The sequence below is a fragment of the Gouania willdenowi genome, chromosome 4 (assembly GCF_900634775.1).
Source record: "Gouania willdenowi chromosome 4, fGouWil2.1, whole genome shotgun sequence".
Lineage (NCBI taxonomy): Eukaryota > Metazoa > Chordata > Actinopteri > Blenniiformes > Gobiesocidae > Gouania > Gouania willdenowi.
The window spans coordinates 13,191,639-13,212,030 of NC_041047.1; the positions used below are offsets into that span (position 1 = coordinate 13,191,639).

Genomic DNA, 20,392 nt, shown 5'->3' on the forward strand with positions numbered 1-20,392 from the left:
TGAAGAGGTCGCTCGCATGGATCTTCAACTACAGCTGGCTAGAAAAGACACAACAGCCCACGAGACGCAGCAGTGGGACACAACGGAATCGATGGAGCCAGCTGACATCGGACCTGACCATGCTTACTGTGGTCCAACAGCTTTTTTTGCATCACTAGAAAGGCTGGGTAGACCCAAGAGACAGATTCAACCACCTAAGAGACTGATTGAGAGCTCTTAAATAGCAACATGGACAGTTTTATAGGTACCCGAATTCTAAGCAATAATAAAAAGTTGATTTTTTTTTAAGTTAGAATTTAATAAGAAAAATTACAGTGCTTATTCAGAAGTGCTAGTTTAAGATGCATAAGCATGGTTTTGTTTTGAGGGGTAAATATTATTTTGTTTATAGGGAGAAATATGTGGTGTTACAAGTGCAGTAAAGGGACTCCGTTTCCCCGCGTGCGTTGGGGCATGTCGCAATATTTGACTCACAAATAAGTGAGAAGACAGAGAAGTCACAAAGCGCTTTACATATCAGCTAATTCACACTCACATTCACACACCAATGGGACAGAGCTGCCATGCAAGGCGCCAGTCGACCACTGGGAGCAACTTAGGGTTCAGTGTCTTGCCCATGACACATAGACTGGTATAGACTGGGATCAACCCAACCTCTCGATCGGAAGACGACCCCTTTACCACCTGAAATTGCAGATAAAAGGGGGGTGAGCCCCTGGGCCCCTCATTGAATTGTGTGAGGCATAAGTGCAATCTACGTTGAATTACCTTTGAAATGATATATCACACGGCTATGTTTCCATAAGTTTGGAAATTACTGGACCGGGCCTGATTTTGTAAAAAAGGGCTCTGAGCGTCTTATCATATTCATTCATAGTGTTCATACCAAACTGCATTTCAATCTAACAAGAACTAACGTAGGAGGCACCCCATGACACGTAATGGGTAATGGGCCCCATTTATGTATTGGTATGCGCCAATGATTCTGTAACGCCAATATGTGACTCACAAATAAATGAAAAATTGACTTTCGGTTTTCTTTTTCTTTTGGGGCTCCAAATCAAAAATCGGGCTGTGAGCGTCGATGCGTACACATCCATAGATTATACCTACCAAATTTCAGCCCGATCAGGTCACAAATAACAGAGGTGTCGCGATTTTAACTAGTGTACACAACAACAAGAACAACAAAGTGAGTGGCGTTTTGAGTCCGGTAGCCTGGCCTAACAATATTACGGGTATAAGACAAGTTTCCTGGACAGTTAATTACTTTTTCTAGACATCCATTAAAGTATTTTTATTTTGCCACACTATAAAAAATAAAACAGACTAAACATACAGGTATAACAGGTATAACAAAAAATTACGATTTGTATCTAGTGTACACAAGAACAAGAAGAACAGGTGTCAGGTGACTTTATATACGTTTAAGGATTGGTTGGTAGTTTTGACACTGTCAGACATGTCTTACTAGTGTAGAAGAGTATATGACGTACTCTCACACTTTATAATCTAACCTGCTGGAGTTTGAAGATGTGGGCAGCTGTTGGTGTGTGACCAGAGCTGATAGCACATTCCTTCCCGACTCTTCCCTGGAAGCAGCCAAGCATCGGTGAGTCTTCAAACCTTTTCTAATAAAATGCTAGAATTGTCAAATGGGTGCCAAGTTATTTTTCCCAACAAGATGTGAAGAATCCAATGTTTTACCAGGACAGTCATATAAGATGGTATATTCTTTTTCCTATTAATTTGACTTTAAGTAACCAGGTGAATGTGAATGTAATACTTTTCATTTTCATGATTGAATGTGCCTAAAATGTAAAGCTTTGTGTGCATACAACATTATTTTATTTTTTTTATTTTTTTTATTTATTTATTCAGTTTATTTCCGACATGGTTACATTCACTTTTTTTTTTTACTTTTTTTTTTTTTTTTTTTTTGTACATGCCGAAAAAGGAGACGAGAGAAGCATTAGTTAATTACTTTTTATAGACATCCATTAAAGTATTTTTTTATTGTTTCACTAGGGCTTTTCCAGCTGTATGTATATGATAGAAAATAATGTTTTTCATGTGATGATGTAACCATATGTTGCTCCATTAAATTTGATCTTTTTGCATAAAAGGAACTAGAAAATGATCATTTATTCATGATTGATATGTCAAATCCCCCTAAAGTGTCATTATGATAATGACTATTATGTTTATGTATTTTGTTATTAGTAAACCCACTATCGGGAAATTCACAGCAGCAGAAGAAAAACATGACAAGACATTATTTTTTTTGCATCACTCTAAAAAATAAAACAGACTAAACATACAGGTATAACAAATAATAAATGGTAAAAAATGGTAAATGGACTTGATTTATATAGCGCCTTATAACCACACTGAAGCAGTCTCAAAGCGCTTTACATATCAGCTCATTCACCCAATCACTCTCACATTCACACACCAGTGGGACAGGACTGCCATGCAAGGCACTAGTCGACCACTGGGAGCAACTTAGGGTTCAGTGTCTTGCCCAAGGACACTTCGACACATAGTCAGGTACTGGGATCGAATCCCCAACCTCTCGATCAGAAGACGACCCTCAACCACCTGAGCCACGGTCGCCATAACAAACATGGTAACACTAATTAGGTGGTGCAGATGTTATAAGATGATGATAAAGAGAGCCTTGGTGTTGCATAACCTACCAGTGGTCATAATATTTTGGCTGATATGTTAATGGTAAATTTTATAACAAACCTTAAAGGTTGCACTTGGAAGACTCGTCAAACTACAACCTAGAAAATCTTGTTCAAACAGCAATGAAACAAAGTATAATCTTTTTTTTTTTTTTTTTTTTTTTATTGAAGAAAAATAGAACATTTTACATACATTTTTTTTTTTTTTCATACAAAATTCTTCTTTTTTTTTTTTTTTTTTTAAACGACATACAAGGACAAGACATACATATACAAACTCGAACCCCCACATCCTTACCCTAACATTCCCCGAGCACACCTCTTAAAGGAAAAAAAAAAAAAAAAAAAAAACTAGATTGAATATAATAAAAAATTGACAGAATATTTAAAACAGGTTCTCAGTCAACATCAAGATGGCATTCTGTACTTTTGATATATGAAAAGAAAGGATTCCAAGTTTTTCCAAAGGACTTCTCAGATCCAGAGAGGGTCAGCCTGATTTTTTCCAATTTAAGGAAGTAGAGCACCTCTTTAATCCAATATACACTTGTAGGTGGAGCTGATGATTTCCACATCAGAAGAATCGCCCTCCTCGCCAAAAAGGATGAGAATGCTACCAGGTCCTTTTGGTTAGAGGAAAGGCAAAGTGCAGGTGGCAACACACCAAAAAGAGCAGTTAAAGCATTTGGAACTATAATTTTCCCAGTGACCCTGGATAACACATCAAAAATTTCAGACCAGTACGTACTCAGAGAGGGGCATGCCAGAATGTATGTATATAATCAGCTGGAGCATGTTTGCACCTATCACAAAGAGAAGAAACTGTATTATATATTTTGGACAGCCTCACTTTAGTGTAGTGGGCTCGATGTAAAATCCTACACTGAGTGAAGCTATGCTTAGCACAAATTGAGGAATTGTGAACCCTCTGCAAAAAATTTTCCCAGGTCCCATCCGAAATATTATGTCCCAAATGAGTCTCCCAGACAGTTTTAAGAGTATTCAAAGAAGAATTTGAGCAGAGTTTATGAATATTAGCATATATGACAGATATTCCACCTTTCAATGAGGGAAGAGGCACCAAGAAAATCTCCAAATTTGATGATGAGGGGAGGATAGGAAAATTCAGACCCAAGTTACGAACAAAATGACGAACCTGGAGGTACCTGAAAAAGTGACTTTGAGGTAAAGAAAATTTTTCAACCAACTGATGAAAAGAGGCAAACGTCGAGTCTATATAAAGATCCCTAAAAGTTTTAATGCCGAGCCTACCCCACAATGAAAACGCACCGTCTAACAGGGACGGGGGAAAGGCAGGGTTTGCTGAGATTGGAGCACGGACAGAAAAGGTTTGCATCCCAAAGAAGCGCCTAAATTGGTTCCAAATCTTGAGGCAAGAGGCAACGATGACATTTTTTGAATAAGGGGAAGTGGAAGATAAAAGAGGAGTGTAAAGTAAGGATTTCAATGTCACCGGAAGTGCGGAATTTGCTTCGATAGCCAGCCATAATGGAGGGTTCTCAATATTATCAAAACAAAGCCAGTAGTTTAAGTTCCTTATGTTTGCTGCCCAATAATAAAATAAGACGTTTGGCAGAGCCATTCCACCTAGCTCTTTGGGACGCTGTAAGATCTGAAGTCGCAACCTGGGTGGTTTTTTATTCCAAATGAAGTTTGTCATAAGGCTATCTATCGATTTGAAAAAGGAAAGAGGAAGAAAGATTGGAACACATTGCAACAAATACAGGAAGCGTGGAAGAATATTCATCTTAATGGAATTAATTTTAGCAGCTATGGAAAGCTGAAGTAAGGACCATTTTTCAAAATCTAGCTTAATTTGTTCAAGTAGGGCGTCAAAGTTCCTCTTGCGAAGATTAATCAAAGTGTCAGCCACATATACTCCTAGATAAGTAAACCCTGATTTTGATGTTTTAAATGGAAACTTTCCCAGTGGATAATCCTTGGCTAATTTATTCACAGGAAAAATTTCACTCTTCTCCAAATTTAATTTATATCCTGAAATCTCACTAAAAGTTTTGAGGACTGAAAGAGCGGCGGGAATGGAGCGAGACAAGTCAGACAAGAACAGTAACAGGTCATCTGCATAAAGGGCGACCTTCAGCTCCACCCCGTTTCTTGTTATACCTTTGAGATCAGGATGGGACTTTAGAGTGGCTGACAAAGGCTCCATAACCATGGCAAACAGAAGAGGGCTTAGTGGACAACCTTGTCTGGTGGAGCGAAATAACCGGAAGTATTCTGAGTTTGTGCTATTTGTTCTAACAGAGGCTTGTGGAGATGAATACAATAACTTTACCCAAGAAATAAATTTTGCCCCAAATCTAAATTTTCCCAAAACAGAAAACAAGTAGTCCCACTCCACTCTATCAAAAGCCTTCTCAGCATCAAGTGCCAACAAGGCTTCAGGGACAGTTTCTGAAGGAGGGTTATATACTACATTAAAAACCCTTCTAAGGTTAAAAAGGGAGTGTCTGTTACGAATGAATCCTGTTTGGTCTTGAGAAATGATTGATGGTAGGACACCCTCCAAACGAAGGGCTAAAAGTTTAGCGAGCAGTTTAAAGTCCACATTTGGCAAGCTGATAGGACGATAAGAGCTGCAAAGTAGTGGATCTTTGCCGCTCTTCAAAAGCAGCGAAATAGACGCCTGATTTAAAGTTTGAGGGAGCTCACCCGAAACAGAAGCCTCAATAAACATTTCTAACAAATGAGGGGCTAACTGCTTCCTAAATGTTCTATAAAACTCTGACGGAAAGCCGTCCGGACCCGGGCTTTTGCCACCTTGTAAACATTTGGCGGCCATCTCAAGTTCGAGAGCTGTGATAGGACGCTCCAGCTCCTCACCCACAGTTGGATCCAAGACAGGCAAGGCAACCTTACTAAAGAAAGACTCAAGACCTTGAGGAACATGAGAATGGTCAGATGCATACAGTGATTTGTAAAACTCTGTAAACGATCTATTGATCTCTAATGGGTCTGATGTGACACCTGATGTTGTTTTCACCTGTGGAATTAATCGAGATAAGGATTTTTGACGCAAACGGTGAGCCAGTAATTTACTAGTTTTATCTCCCTGCTCATAAAACTTTGATCTTGAAAGAAGTAGAAGTCTGGTGGAATGTTGAGAGGTAATGAGATTATATTCTGTTTGTACGGAAACGCGTTCCTTATAGATTTCTGGTAGTTTTAAAGTGGCATACTGAGAGTCGAACATCGCAATATGCTGGGATAGTTTATTCAGTTTCAATCTCACAGACCGCCTCTGGTGTACCTCATAGGAAATAATTTCCCCCCTTATAAAGGCTTTCATCGATTCCCACAAAACGGAAGCTGAAACATCTGAGGTTTTATTAACTTGGAAGAAAAAGTCAATTTGCTTTGATATATGTTCAACAAACTCTTTCTCCAAGAGAAGTTGTGTGTTGAGGTGCCAGGGCGGCCGTATATGTGAGAATTTCTGAAAATATACATTAGCGGAGACTGATCCGTGATCCGACAGAATAATCGGGTCATATTTACAATCAGAAACTGCTGTGAGAAGTGAGCTGTCTACCAAAAAGAAATCAATGCGTGTAAAAGTCCGGTGTACATGCGAGAAAAAACAGTATTCCCTTTTGTCTGGTTTAAAAGAATGCCATGGGTCAATAATATTAAACTCATCCATGAAAGCTTCAATTACCCTGGCCGACCTAGATCGTGGCACTATGGTCGAGGAGGAGCGGTCCAATGAGGGGTTCAACCAGCAATTAAAATCTCCACCCATAATTAATTTATGTTTCGTTAAGTCTGGTAACAGTGAAAATACCCGTTTAAAGAAAGCCTCATCATCCCAGTTAGGAGCATATATATTAGTAAGGACTACTTTGACATTATAAATTTGGCCGATGACAATGATGAACCTGCCTGTAGGATCAGATATGGTTTTAATATGAACAAAAGGAATAGTTTTATGTATAAGTATCGCAACACCTCTCGCTTTACTGGAGAAAGAGGAAAGGAAAATCTGACCTACCCAACTCCGTTTTAATCTAAAATTGTCTGTATCTTTTAAATGGGTTTCCTGCAGAAAAATTACATGAGCATTAAGATGATGTAGATAATGTAGGACCTTACTTCGTTTAATCGGATTGTTCAAGCCTTTGCAATTAAAACTAACAAACTTAATATCTCCACCCACACTAGGTGGTGTACTATTAGGCTGGGCCATTACATTGGAAAAGGATCACCTTCAAAAAAAAAAAAAAAAGTACAGCAGATATAACAGATTGATGAGCACATAAGATGAATAAATGAATATATAAAGAGATGTGCCATCCCCCCTGAACTCTGAACGAACAATCCCCCCAAGACCCCTCCCCCTCCCTTCTCTCTCCTAGCAGAAGCATCCTAAAAAGGTGCGTGCTAACTTACCACTTAACAAACCAAACCCTGCTGGTGCTTGTAACTTATCCGTACTCTTAGACGGTTTTGGGGAATGTAAAAACGAACTGTCCCACAATATCAATTGAAAAACAATAACATTGAACCCTCTTTATAAGAATAAAGTGTCATCATTAAGAAACAATGCTATACTACAAGGAGCCCAACATGCAAACCTTAACCTGGCAGGAAGACCTTATAAATAATATTTGGGAAGAAAAAAAATAAAAAATAAAAATAAAAAAAAATAAAGAAATTTAAAGGCACAATAACCAATAATAATAATATACCATTCAAGAAGAGTCTGTAACCTCAAAGCAGCAGATTCACTGTGCCCCCAGATGTCAGTCATCATCTGAACCCTGGGTCTTCTTTAGCTTCTTAGTCACATATTCAAACGCCTTGTCCGGGTCCACAAATCTCTGGGTTGAGCCGTCAGGTAGATTGATAAGAAGTGTAGCCGGGTACCGGAGGCCGAACGTCACGTTAGCACAAGCATGTAGCTCCTTCTTTACCTTAGTGAACGCCGCCCTCTGCTTGGCCACAGTAGAGGTGAAATCCTGGAAGATGTAGAGCTTTTTCCCGTTGTACGACAAAGGTGAAGCCTCCCCAGCACGACGTAGGATGAAGTTTCTGACCTGGAACTTGTTGACTTTGACGACCATCGGCCGAGGAGGCTCGCTCCCCTGCGGCCTAGCCCGCAACGTGCGGTGAGCTACGTCTAACTCGGGCTCAGCCTCGAGGTTCAACATGTCTTTCAACAACCTGGCCACAAATTCTGTGGGTTTCGGACCTTCCGTTCCCTCAGGCAGGCCCACAAGCCGAATGTTGTTCCGCCGGGAACGAGCCTCCAAGTCCTCGCATTTTTTCCCCAGGGACTCCACCGTCGTCGACAGCTTAGCTACGTTAGCTTGTAGGCCCGATAGCCTAGCTTCATGCTCATTAGCAGAGCGCTCCAGGTCCGATATAGTCTCTTTCTGAGAGTCAACCTTCTCTTCCAAAGGTTTCAGGGCACACGAAACTGCAGTTTTAACAGATTTGGATATTATGGACTCAAACTTGGAAATGATTTCCGTTCGAAGATCGTCCATCATATCTTTGATACAGCGGAGCATATCCTCGTTAGCTTCGGGCTTAGCCGGAGACCCAGCCTCCGGGGCTTGCAGCGGCCTACCGCGGCCGGCTTTAGATGGTTCATTTCTCGGTCTAAAATTCGCCATTTCTCAACTTAAGACGCCAAGGAAGGAGGCCCGCACAGTGCAAATTAAGTCCTACCCGTGGACAGTTTTATAACTTCGGATAAATATGTAAAATGTCACATTCCCCGGAGCTACCGCAACACGCGTCCTACATCGTCCGCGTCCACCGGCGTCCCCCAAACAAAGTATAATCTTTAACAGCTCTTTTCTTGCCATTGCAAATAATTAAAGGACGATCCTTACATGAAATGACTTCCATCCATATCCATAGTGCCTTGGTTTGATGAATGAATCAATATGATCACAATGACTATAACCTGCATTTGGTTGTTTTTGTCCATTTTACTCACTTGCAATGTGGCAAAGATAGTGGTCACCCATCTTTGGTTTTATCCACATATTTTATTGAAAATCAAAAAGAAATAAAGCCTCTATTCCTTGGATAATTGAGCCTTTTTTAATATATCAGAATGAGAGATTCAAAGCTTGAAGGGCCAGCAACATATTTCACATAGAGGTAACTCATAGCATACTACCCAAAATTCTGAAATACTCATTGAACTTTCAGAACTCTATCAGATCAAAGGGTAACTGTAATCTATTCTAACAGATTCACCAAAACGGAGAGTGAATCAACTCTGTAAAGAAGGAAGTCGTCAAAGAATGGAAGATCGCCCAGGCTTTGTCTTGGCTGATTATGCAGTATTTGCTTCTATGTTGATGGTGTCAATGATCATAGGGCTTTTCCAGGCCCTGAAGAAGAAGAAGTCTGGCAATGCCACCGCTGATGACTTCTTCACAGGTGGTCGGAGCATGCCAGCGGTGCCTGTCGGGCTGTCGCTTTGTGCCAGTTTTATGTCAGCGGTACAAGTCCTTGGAGTTCCAGCTGAGGGGTTTCGCTACGGCTTTAAATTTCTCTACATGTGCCTCGGACAAAGCATCAACTCCCTGCTGACTGCCTACTTCTTCCTGCCAGTTTTCTTTCGCCTTGGCATCACCAGCACCAATCAGGTCAGAATGAAGCCAAGTTATTGGTCCACTTACTTTGAGAAATAATCATTGGATTGTTGTCCTCAAGCCAAAAAGGGGTGATTCAATCTTGCTGTTGATTTATTTAGGTAAACAATTGATTCATTGATTTGGCTGGTGGCTTTGTATGCTTAAGGGTCAAAGCGTGTCAACAGTACATTGATCTTCTTGTAGCTGCGAATGGGATTGTGAAAAAAAGGGTCTGAAGTTGGATTTCTCACAGGGTGGTGTCACAAAGTGAAACACAAGAGTTATGAAAGATCAAAACATGAAATTGAAACCTCATAAAATACACAAACACAAATCCAAAAATCAAACAGGGACTGATCTAAAGGAGGAAATGTATGTAATGTCATTATAAAAACAAGAGCACTCAGATTGCACAAACCTCTGCCAAGTCCCAAATATCCTTTTTGCCAGATATAGGCAGTTATCTGGATCAGTGATCCTGATCATGGTACCATTATCATTCACACTTTAAAGGCGTGAAAGAAATTTATATCCCCAATAATAACGATACATCGCAATGAAATACGCAATACGGATCCGATCCAGATGTAGTTATTGTAGGACCAACCTGACAAAAACGGAATCAAATTTCCTAAAGATCAGTCATTACGAAGCACAAATTAAATTTTTTACATTTTGCTAACAATAAGAGGTAGGGATTTTAAGATTATTAAAACAGAATCAGTATATTGATCCGGATCACCTCCAAAATTTAATGGAATCTTCCATTATTCCGTTATTGCATTGTAATGAACTAAATGTTTATTTTCACTGAAACATTGAAACAGATGTGTTAAAGTATCACAGATAGGATTTCATGAAAGATGCTGTAGATTTGGTGTTTAGATTTTGATGGGTTTTTTTCTAAAAAACTTAAAAATAAATAGAATTTTAAAGAAGTAAGTGGCGTTTTATATAATTTTACATAATTGTTAAATTGTAAGAATATGCTTCGGTTAGTAAAAGAGTAGTTAGTGGCTTGTAAAATAAGAAAATGATTCCCAATGAAATGTTTCAGAAGTGGTAATTTGAAACTTCAGTATTTCTGTTAGTGACCCCTGCTGTAAAGTCTATTTTTGTTAAGTAATTTTGACATTATCGAGCAAATAAATAAATGCTGGTGAAAATATGACCTCCTTGGAGGTGGTAACAAGATGTCCTGTGAAGACATCCCAATGGTGCAAATGAAATGACCTTTCAGCACACCAAAACATCAAAGTTTTTAAGGGATTAAAAAGGGATAAAGGGCTGAAACTTCACTGTGGTTCATCAAACAGAAAATATCGGAGGTGAGGATGGATGAGTTGAGAGATATTACTTTCTTTTTTTTAACTCTGAACATCTGCCTGTCAGTATCTGAAGATGAGGTTTGGCAGAGGAATGCAGTTGTTGGGAAGTGTCCAGTTTCTCCTTGCAACGGTGAGACAAACACCATTTTGTTTTATCTCCCTCTTTGCTCCTAAAAATTGATTGTTCAGGTGCCTTTATATTAAAATATGTTATCATTCATCTGCACCTGCATGTACTTCAGATTTGGTCTAATTGAGGCATCTTCACTTAAAGATGTTTAATCAAAATTGACAAAAGACGTTTTGTTTCTTAGCTGCTCTACACAGGAATTGTCATCTATGCACCAGCCTTGATCCTTAATCAAGGTATGATAGTGACACATTTAACCACCATTCGGCAAATGTTAATGACCTCTAAAAACATACTTTATTTTCCCAGCTACTGGACTTAATATGTGGCTGTCACTGTTTTCTACTGGGATCATCTGCACTGTGTACACCACACTGGTAAGAACATGATTCATCCAAGCCATTTTTATATAGAATGACTTGAAGAATGTTCTTGAATGTATCAAAAGTTGTATCATTTTCTTGCTTCACTTGTTTGCAGGGGGGCATGAAAGCTGTGATATGGACTGATGTGTTCCAGATTGTTGTCATGTTGTCCGGCTTCATGGCGATTTACATCCACGGCACAGTTCTGGTTGGTGGCCCTTCAAGGGTACTGGAGATCGCCAGCAATGGATCACGCATCAATTTTGACGAGTAAAAATGTTGTCAGCTTGTAAAATGTTCACATGGTTTGATATCAGCTCATTATCGATTTAGAGATGGTTTCAATCATAGTAAATATCGATAAATTGTTGGAATACAGTACTCATTTCATCGCTGTAAAAATAACTAAGATCAATTTGTTAGTGGTGGATATGATATTCTGATATGCTGTCTTAGTAAGTGTGAGTGTGATTTTCTCCCACAGTTTTAATGCTGATCCGAGGCAACGTTACACCTTCTGGAGCCTCACTGTTGGTGGTTCAATGGTCTGGCTCTCCATGTACGGCGTGAACCAAGCACAAGTTCAACGCTACATATCCTGCCGGACCGAAAAGGACGCCCAGTTGTGAGTAAAGTTCTGCATCAAATTAAAGATACATTGAATTTATAAACAATAGTAATTAGACCAGGGATCACAAACATGGTGCCCATGAGCACTAGGTAGCCCACGGGCACTATGTCAGATGCCCTCAGGCCGTTTCTGGAGCTCTCATCACCAATGAGATCAATCTAAAATCAAACCCACGCAGAGAAATACAGATGACAGATGTAGTCGGTGCCTTAGTAGAGTTCACATTGCTGCACTTTATCTGTTTCTCTTTAAATGTTTATTTTCACTAAAACATTGTGAAAAATGTGTTTCGGTGTTGCAGATTTGATATATGGGTTGTGATAAGATGGTTTTTTTTTTTTTCAAAAAAACAAACTGAATCTTCGAAAAACATGACCTAATGGTTAAATCGTAAAAGCTCGTTACGTTTTAACAATTATTTAAAGTTTTTATTGACAAGTGAAATAGGAACATGACGATTTTCTGTGAAACCTAATGGAAAAAAAACAATTGCAAAAATTAGGAGAAATAAAGTGCTGCATTTTGAAGCCTCAAGTGAAAATGGGAAAAAAAGCCACACAGCGGCGCCGTTTCTGGCTGCGCGCTATTCTCTACCTATACTGAAGTCAGTTGCTGCGCGCCTTGATCCCAGTTACGTACTTTGGGAAGGGAGCGACCCTGAAATGTGGGTGTTCTCATTCAAATCTGGCCTTACGCAGATTCTCCCGGTGACTTAAATTATTTTCATTTTACTCACTTCTGAACCTGGGATAAGTGCAGCGCCCCGATAAGGTGAAACATATATATATATATATATATTGCACTAGAAGTTTGTACTTAATTACAATTTAAGCCACATGTACAATAATATTGCAGAAGAAACTCCCAGAAAGAATCTGTCACACTGTCATGGGGTTGAGGGGAGACACACAACCACGCCAAAGGATTGACCATCAGCTCTTCTAATATATTTACATTTACCAGTTCTAGACGGGACAAAATGTGTTACATTTAATTATATTTTACCCATGCCGTCCACTCCTTATCCTGGGAGGATGGTGGAAGCTGCGTTCGTGATTTCTAGATAGCCCCCCAAAAAATGACATCATGACCCAGTTCACCTCCTTTGCTTCAGACCGCCTTCATTCACAGACAATGCTCTTTTGGATGAATTACACACGGTGGGCGTGTCAGGAACCTGGACTGGAGAATACGTGTAGGAGAGAAGCACGTAACTGCAGACGTATAAAAAAGCGCTTAAGGCCTGACCGGAGAATAGGGCCCTAAGTGCTTTTTAAGTTGGTAGCCCTTCGGGCTATTCACTAGCTTTGAAGTAGCTTGCAGTTTCAGAAAGGTTAGTGACCCCTGAATTAGACTCCACAATCAATGCACCACCATCTCTGTCCAAGATTAGACTTCAATGTCTTCCACAATGTGCATTAATGTTTTTGTTTTTTAAATGGAAACATGCATTGGTTTGATGTAATCTAATCCAACTTTATTTATAAAGCACCTTTAAAAAAACTTGGTGGGACAAAGTGCTAATCATAGTGACATGTAGAATATATAAAATACATTTAACACATAGAAAGAACTGTTTATAAATGCCATATGGTGTTTGTTTCAGTTTTTTTATGCAATAATAATAAAAAGATTTAACAAAATCATCGCCTTCTGGCTGTGAGGCAAGCTTTCAATCCCTATTTAATTGAGCATGAATGTTTTTTGTTTAATAGCAGCAGTTGGAGCATTAATCATTACACAATGCCCTGTGCAGCTTTTAGCTCCTTCCCAAATCAGTTGAAAATATTTCATTTTAATATGCACCTATATGACTTTTAAGTTCTTTTCTTACTAGGAAATTGACAACCTGCTGCTAAACCCATAGTTTACTTTTGTTCACAGGGCGCTGCTGGTGAACCAATTGGGCCTGTGCCTCATTGTGAGCGGTGCTGCGACGTGCGGCATCGTCATGTTTGCCTATTATATCAACTGTGACCCCTTAAAGTCTGGGAAGATTTCTTCCCCTGATCTGGTAACTAAAAAGCTCTAAGAATGATAATCTGAAATGTATTTGAAAGTAATTTTAATAAAGTAAAGATATGCTCTCATTTAGCATTTCACATTTGATTGTCTTTAGCATGCATTTATAATATAATAAATTATACAGGATAACATAATTCACTAATCACTACTCACTCTTGTCTATCTTTGCTTTGTTGCAGTACATGCCATACTTTGTGTTAGAAATATTCAGCAGTCACCCTGGATTTCCTGGTCTTTTCCTTGCCTGTGCGTACAGTGGGACTCTGAGGTATTTCAACCACATCATAAAATGGATGCTAATTTAATTCACTTTTACTTTGCATAGTTTATCATTAACTATAAATTTATTTACCTGACTACAACTAATGCATTATTTCCGTAAAGAGACAGTATGATCCAAGACTAAATTATTTACTTAGTTGTCAAAATCAGTGGCTAGTTTTGTGATCGGGGCGAGTCAGTGTAAAAGGGTGGTACACAGTACAGGACGTTAAATGAACCATTCAGGAGTAATCCCTGTATGGGAAGTCATACCAAAAACCTTTTTACAATGCAAGCACTTCTCGGGCACTAGGGTTAGGTAGGCACGTTGCAAATCGAGACCACCAATGTCGACACCAATGACAATTTCATATGTTTCGGCTGGCAAGTGTTAATCTAACAAAATCAAAATCATTAAACACCATTAAAGAAACTTAAACAATTATTCAATAGCAACCTTCATATTCTCCCAACAAGATTTATCTCATGACACGGCAGTGCATCCGTTGTTTGTGTTGGAAACACAGAAACATGGAGAAAATGTCAACAACAGCTCAGAACAGCCGGTTCAGTGAGTCGCATTCACAAAGTCAATCCTTCCTTTTATACCATTCACTGTGTAAAGTACTAACAATTTTCTGACCTTTCCTTTGCTGAAGGTCGGGTAACTCAGGTGTTGGTCTCCTATCTTTTAAAAGCTGTTGTTTTTCCTCAAAAGAAAGTTTCTTTATTGTCTCTAGCGCTGTCATCCTGCCTATAGTGTTATACCACCCACTAGCTAAAGAACGTAGCAGTGGGCACTAATGCACTGTGAACGTACGTATAGCATTTAGCATCGCACGGTTACATCCAAAGGCAGCGTAACGATCTTCCTTTTTACGTAAATGGTTTTCATATTGAGGAACTGACTGCGCATGTGCAAAAACATGTAAACATAGGCTATGAGGGCCAGAGGCAGAGCAGCAATTGAGAGAGGGCGTGGCCTCCTCCTGGCTCCTCCTGCCTTAAACCCGAGTTAGACTTTAGTCTCTTTACTCATGGCAGCGTGAAATAAAGAACAAAATGATTCACCATTTTTACACTTATGATTTGACACTTTTGTTATTTATAATTAGTGTATTTTTATTTACCCTTAAACTTTTTTAAACTGTTGTCTATTAAATTTCTCTTTCAATATAAAGGAATCCCAGTTGTCGATGGATGTGCATAAATGTTAAATGATCTACGATTGAATCATAAGTGTAAAATGATCGAGTAAATTTACATCACATTGTGGATTTTAGCTACATTTTTAATTGCCAGACTTTTAAACAAACTGGAAAAGAAGATAAATGGGGTCCTATCATTCCTTTTTTGTCAACACCATTGTTGCATCAGTCGATGGTGGATATTAAGTGAGTGTGTGTCTTTTGGACAGTACGGCCTCCACCAGCATCAACGCCATGGCTGCTGTGACGATGGAAGATCTGCTGAAACCTCATCTGTGCCACATGACCCAGAAGAAACTGATTCTAATTTCTCGAGGATTTTGTAGGTTCATTCTTATTAAAAACCAACTAAAACATCATGCCTTTGTTTAACAGGGACAACAATCTGAAAATGGCACAATGAGCTCCAACACAACAGCACCCACTCAGTATTCCTTATTAGTTTCTCAAACAGGAAGCTAATAACAAAAACCATGACTGTGTAATATTTATAATACTTTAACTACGGGGGTCATGAGAGTTTCTTGCATTGTGGATGACACACATCTAACAAACAATGTTGCAACTCACTCGTTCTAATTTTTTCACAACTTTTTCCATGTGTTTTTCCCAAGCATTCCTTTATGGAGTTGGCTGTATCACTGTAGCTGCTCTGTCCTCTAAGCTGGACTGGGGAGTTCTTCAGGTATTACACATTTCTGGCTGAGAGAGTTTTTTTATATGTTGATTGCCAAAGTTTTTGTTTAATTTACCACTTTTATCAAATTGAAATCATTTTTCGATTTGGTTGATTCTCCAGACTTTCCTTTTGCTCTCTCCTCAGGGATCCTTCACCGTCATGGGTGTGGTCAGTGGGCCTTTGTTGGGGGTCTTTATTTTAGGAATGTTTTTCCCAGCAACAAACAAACCGGTGAGGGACATGACATCAAATCATCATGTTGTCGAATTTCAATAGGCTATATGCTTGGTTGGTCGAATACAGGAAGGCATGCAGTAAAGCAGGGGTATCAAACTCATTTTATTTCAGGTGCCAAATACGGAGCAGTTTGACCTTAAGTGGGCAACAGATTTTAGGAGGGAGAAAGAGCAAATTCAACATTAATGCGCCCTGGTTTGCACTTCGACTTATAAATGATAAATTATGAGTATGTTAGTAACTACAGGATCTGATTTTGGGGAATTTGGGGAAGTTTCATGGAATAATTAGGAAAAAAAATGGCCAGATTTTGGAAAAATTTAGACTTCTTTCACAATTTGAGAATAAAAATGACTGCCGTCATGTGATATAACAACTGGAAAACTGATTTCTGCAAATATTGTGGAATTTATTATGTTTTTTGTATTTGGAGGGGCTGACATCTCTACAGTACAACTGAATTAGTTGGTAATTTACAAAATATCTCATGCTTTTTCTATAGTTATTACATTCTTGAGCGGGCCAAATTTGATGTTCTAAAAGGCCGGATTTGGACCCCGGGCCTTGATTTTGTCACATGTGCAGTAAAGGAACTTTTCATACAGTTCCTTTGTTAAAGATGCACAGCACATTTTGACAGCAATCTAATACCAGGTCAAATGTTTTGCTTGTGCAATCAGCTTAGGTTCCTTAAATGTAAATGTTTGTGTCACTGCATAATTGAATGAATATAGTAAAGCCCTTAGAAAGATCTTTACTCCATAGTAAACAGGGTGTGTGTGTGTGTGTGTGCGTGTGTGTGTGTGTGTGTGTGTGTGTGTGGAGGGGGGGGGTTACAATAAGAAATGGCTTCACCAGAGGAATATTTCATTGTCTTTCAGGGGGCGTTCTCAGGAATATTTGTAGGCTTCTGTGTCTCGCTGTGGCTGGCAGTGGGCTCAACTATTTACCCTCCCAGTGAGGAGACTATGGGTGTGCTGCCAAGCTTCACTAGTGAATGTGGATTCACCAACATCTCCCTAAACACCAGCTATAATCAGGACCAGCAGTCCATCTCAGTCCCACTTCATCCCAATATTGAGTGGTCAGTAAAGATGCTTACACAGAGAACCTGCTGCCACTAATACTAGGGTATTGATGATTAATGACATCAACTTCAAATACAATTATGACAAAACAATTGATTAACCTAAAAATAAATCACATTGTGCAATAACTCCTGAAACCTCTACAGACCATCAACTTGCCTTGCACCTGTAGCTAACCTTATGTTTTAAAACCCTGGTAAGATAACTAACAAAAAGACTGTTCTGGCAGAAAATAGAGATTTTATTTGTGTGGAGAAAGATTTATTTTTTCATTTTGTTCATTTTGTTTAATATGCATGCTTGTTATGTTGCAAGAAATGATCACTTAGCATGTGGTGACCAACATGATCATGGGTTATCAAATTGAAGTTATTTTTTGTAGCACTTCAAATACATTAACTTACACAGAATAATTCGATATAATTTGAACTGTATAGAATTTTATATACTATATGGTCTTGATTGAGAAAGTATTTTTTGGCTCCGGAAGTACTTTAATCCAGGTGAGATTAGGCAAAATGGCTCCCTTGAAAGTAAAGGTTGTCGACCCCTGAGCTATGGGAAAGATAATATGTACCGTACAAAAGTATAATTGCTCTTTATGTTTTTTTAAATTAGGGGACTGCACAACTTTTACTCCATGTCTTATCTCTACTTTGGCGCCATGGCAACCAGTTCAGTTGTATTGGTGGGGCTGATTGTGAGCTACATAACAGGTAAAACAGAAAATAAATAAAATAAAAACCCTAAAATGTTTCAGACCAATAACACTACTATACATTATGTAATAAAAATATGAAATCTATTTTCATTTATATTTACCGGGTATACAGCCAATATGATTTAAATACGAGTTAACATTGCTTTAAAAAAATAAATAAAAATCACATTTCTTTTCTCCTACCGAAGGACCAACAAAAAGAAGCCAAATTAAAGAAGGATTGTTATGGTGGGACTTGCAAAAAAAGAAAGAGGCGGTGCAATCAGAAGGCAGAGTAAGTACTGTCATGCCAGCACTATTTTATTTTATTTATTAAAGAAGTTGTGTAAAAACTAAACAGCAGAAAACAATGTCTAACCTTGACTGAGATATATGCATTGGTGTGTTGGGGTTGTTTCTTCTAACAATGTGGAATTCTTACTCTTATTAACAAACATTTTTAGTGAAACCATTATATCTAAAAGCCAGTCATAGATATTGTGGTTTGCCTTTAGTCCAGGTTTGTTTCCTACCTCAGTCGAGTCTAAAGATATGGATTTTGCATAAATATATCTTCTTTTCTTCAGACTCTATTGACATGTAGAGTGTTTCGCTGCTGTATGGAAAATGCAAAATCAGATAGTCTGCAGCCACCTGTGAACCTGACGAGGATTAAACAGGTAGAGAAACCAGCGTGAATACATCATTTCAAAAATATTTGTATCAACGTGTCAAAAAATAAACCTTTAACATCTGTTTGTAAAGTAGTATGTGGGGTAACTGTTATATATAGTGTACACCTGTCACCACAGAATTTATCATTTACATAGTAGAATAAATTGTTACTTTTCTTCCTAGGTTTCCTGTTGTTTGAACTCAGACTGTTGTTATCGTTACAGGAAGACGAGGCAGCAGACAAACCACACTGTGTACCTCTGATGACGCCTCACAGTGAAGGCACACATGAAAAAGAAAAAGAAACATAAACTGAGAACATCAATTTAAGCCTCAAAGTTTATCTGTTGATTTAGGGGAATGTTATCAAAAGTGATTTTTCATGTCTTTCAGTATCTTTTATATCCCGTCTTTATATTGAATTATTTTATTTTATTTTTTTATTTTTTTTTTTAAAGGGAATTTCTCATCTCTGTGTGTCATCACCCTGACATGAGACACTTTCATGGGGAATTTCCATATATGTAATAATGCACAGATGCACATTAACTGGTAAGAGATGCCTTGTTTTTTTTTTCTTTTATCCATTACATTCAAGCTGGGGTTTAAAAAATCTATATTGCGATTGTCTACCAAAATAAAAACATTAAATCATGATTTGGTCCTGGCGAGAGCCTCTGCCAGTTCAGTAGCTTCGAAAGTCAAAAGAAACCAGTTTGAGATTGGAACATTGATCAAATGCAATCATTGTGTTGTGATCTTCAAAAGAAGTTTCATATTTTGTCATATTGAAAAAAAATAATAATAAAAATAGCTAATATTCCTCAACTACAGTGACTTCAACACTTGTGTTACATTTTAAATTGTCCTACTTCGGTGCACTTTTATGTAGATGGGTTGTAAAATGTCAGGAAGCAACGCAAGCTGTTTCTGACATATTCATAGAATACAAAAGTAGGAAAATAAATGTTCTCCATCATTTTGACTCACTTTGAAAGTGAGCAGGTGTAATGTGTTGAGATGTTGGTGATTATGATTTAGTCTAGGCTGTTTTAATGAGTATTGTTGACTATGTTAACCTTAGAACACTATCGGCAGGTTCCCTATAGGCACACGTTCGAGTGATTAAGAGAATAAAGTACCGGTAAGTAAAAGTGGCCCTGAAATTTTCATGCTTTCTTTATTTAGTCCAGTAGTTGTAAATTTTAAAAAAAATATCACTAAGTGGTGATTTCCAAGGAAAACCCTACAGTAATAAAAAAATATTTTAGTCAGGTAGGTGATTTTTACGTAAACAAAAAATGACATTTTATTTGTGCCCCTCTCCTGCAGCTGTTCATGTGTCTATAGGTCAGTGGTTCTCAATCTTTTTTGTCCCGTGTACCCGTTTCGCATGTTCATCAAATCATTTGTACAGTACCTGCTCTTCATATCGTCCATAATTTCATATGCGTTTTCATTTATGGAACAGCGGGCTCACCTAAACCCCTAAATGTGTCCCCAACAATGGTTCCCCAAGGGTTAATCTTCAAATTCAAAACAATGAATGGGATTTAAAGTGAAATTTAAACTACAACTTTTATGTGATTATTTCAATAAGTAAATACAGTCTCCTTTCTAAAATGTAGCAAATTATTACCTCCTATTAACAGAAGTGTGATAAAATGGCCTTTACAGCATAAAACAATCCTGTTTCAATAAATGACAAGAAAATATAGTATTTTATTTGGCAATTGT

General features: G+C 38.3%; 1 protein-coding gene across 7 annotated transcripts; it reads left to right on the top strand.

The window, feature by feature from the left end:
• The first annotated feature begins 1,457 nt into the window (after positions 1-1,457).
• On the top strand, positions 1,458-19,486 carry slc5a5 (solute carrier family 5 member 5). Of its 7 annotated transcripts, XM_028443588.1 has the most exons (18): positions 1,458-1,612; positions 8,799-8,846; positions 8,940-9,340; positions 10,721-10,786; positions 10,971-11,022; positions 11,096-11,163; positions 11,267-11,421; positions 11,636-11,776; positions 13,667-13,796; positions 13,987-14,075; positions 15,486-15,598; positions 15,891-15,961; positions 16,100-16,186; positions 17,074-17,276; positions 17,899-17,996; positions 18,190-18,275; positions 18,568-18,660; positions 18,880-19,486. In XM_028443588.1, exons 3-18 carry the CDS (start codon positions 8,993-8,995, stop codon positions 18,964-18,966), a joined length of 1,887 nt encoding a protein of 628 aa, XP_028299389.1. In that variant the 5' UTR covers positions 1,458-1,612; positions 8,799-8,846; positions 8,940-8,992; the 3' UTR covers positions 18,967-19,486. The 7 variants fall into 7 exon arrangements, 6 of the variants coding, with proteins under 6 accessions (XP_028299389.1, XP_028299387.1, XP_028299392.1 ...); XM_028443586.1 differs by lacking the exon at positions 8,799-8,846; XM_028443591.1 differs by lacking the exon at positions 8,799-8,846 and having other exon boundaries at positions 9,069-9,340.
• Positions 19,487-20,392: the final 906 nt, after the last annotated feature.

Excerpts from the sequence above, each read along its gene's own strand:
- slc5a5 (XM_028443585.1), top strand. The coding sequence starts at position 5,703 with ATGTTGTTTTCACCTGTGGAATTAATCGAGATAAGGATTTTTGACGCA. Across the intron at positions 17,277-17,898 it reads CTTCATCCCAATATTGAGTG|GGGACTGCACAACTTTTACT; the intron begins GTCAGTAAAGAT and ends TTTTTAAATTAG. Across the intron at positions 17,997-18,189 it reads GATTGTGAGCTACATAACAG|GACCAACAAAAAGAAGCCAA; the intron begins GTAAAACAGAAA and ends CTCCTACCGAAG.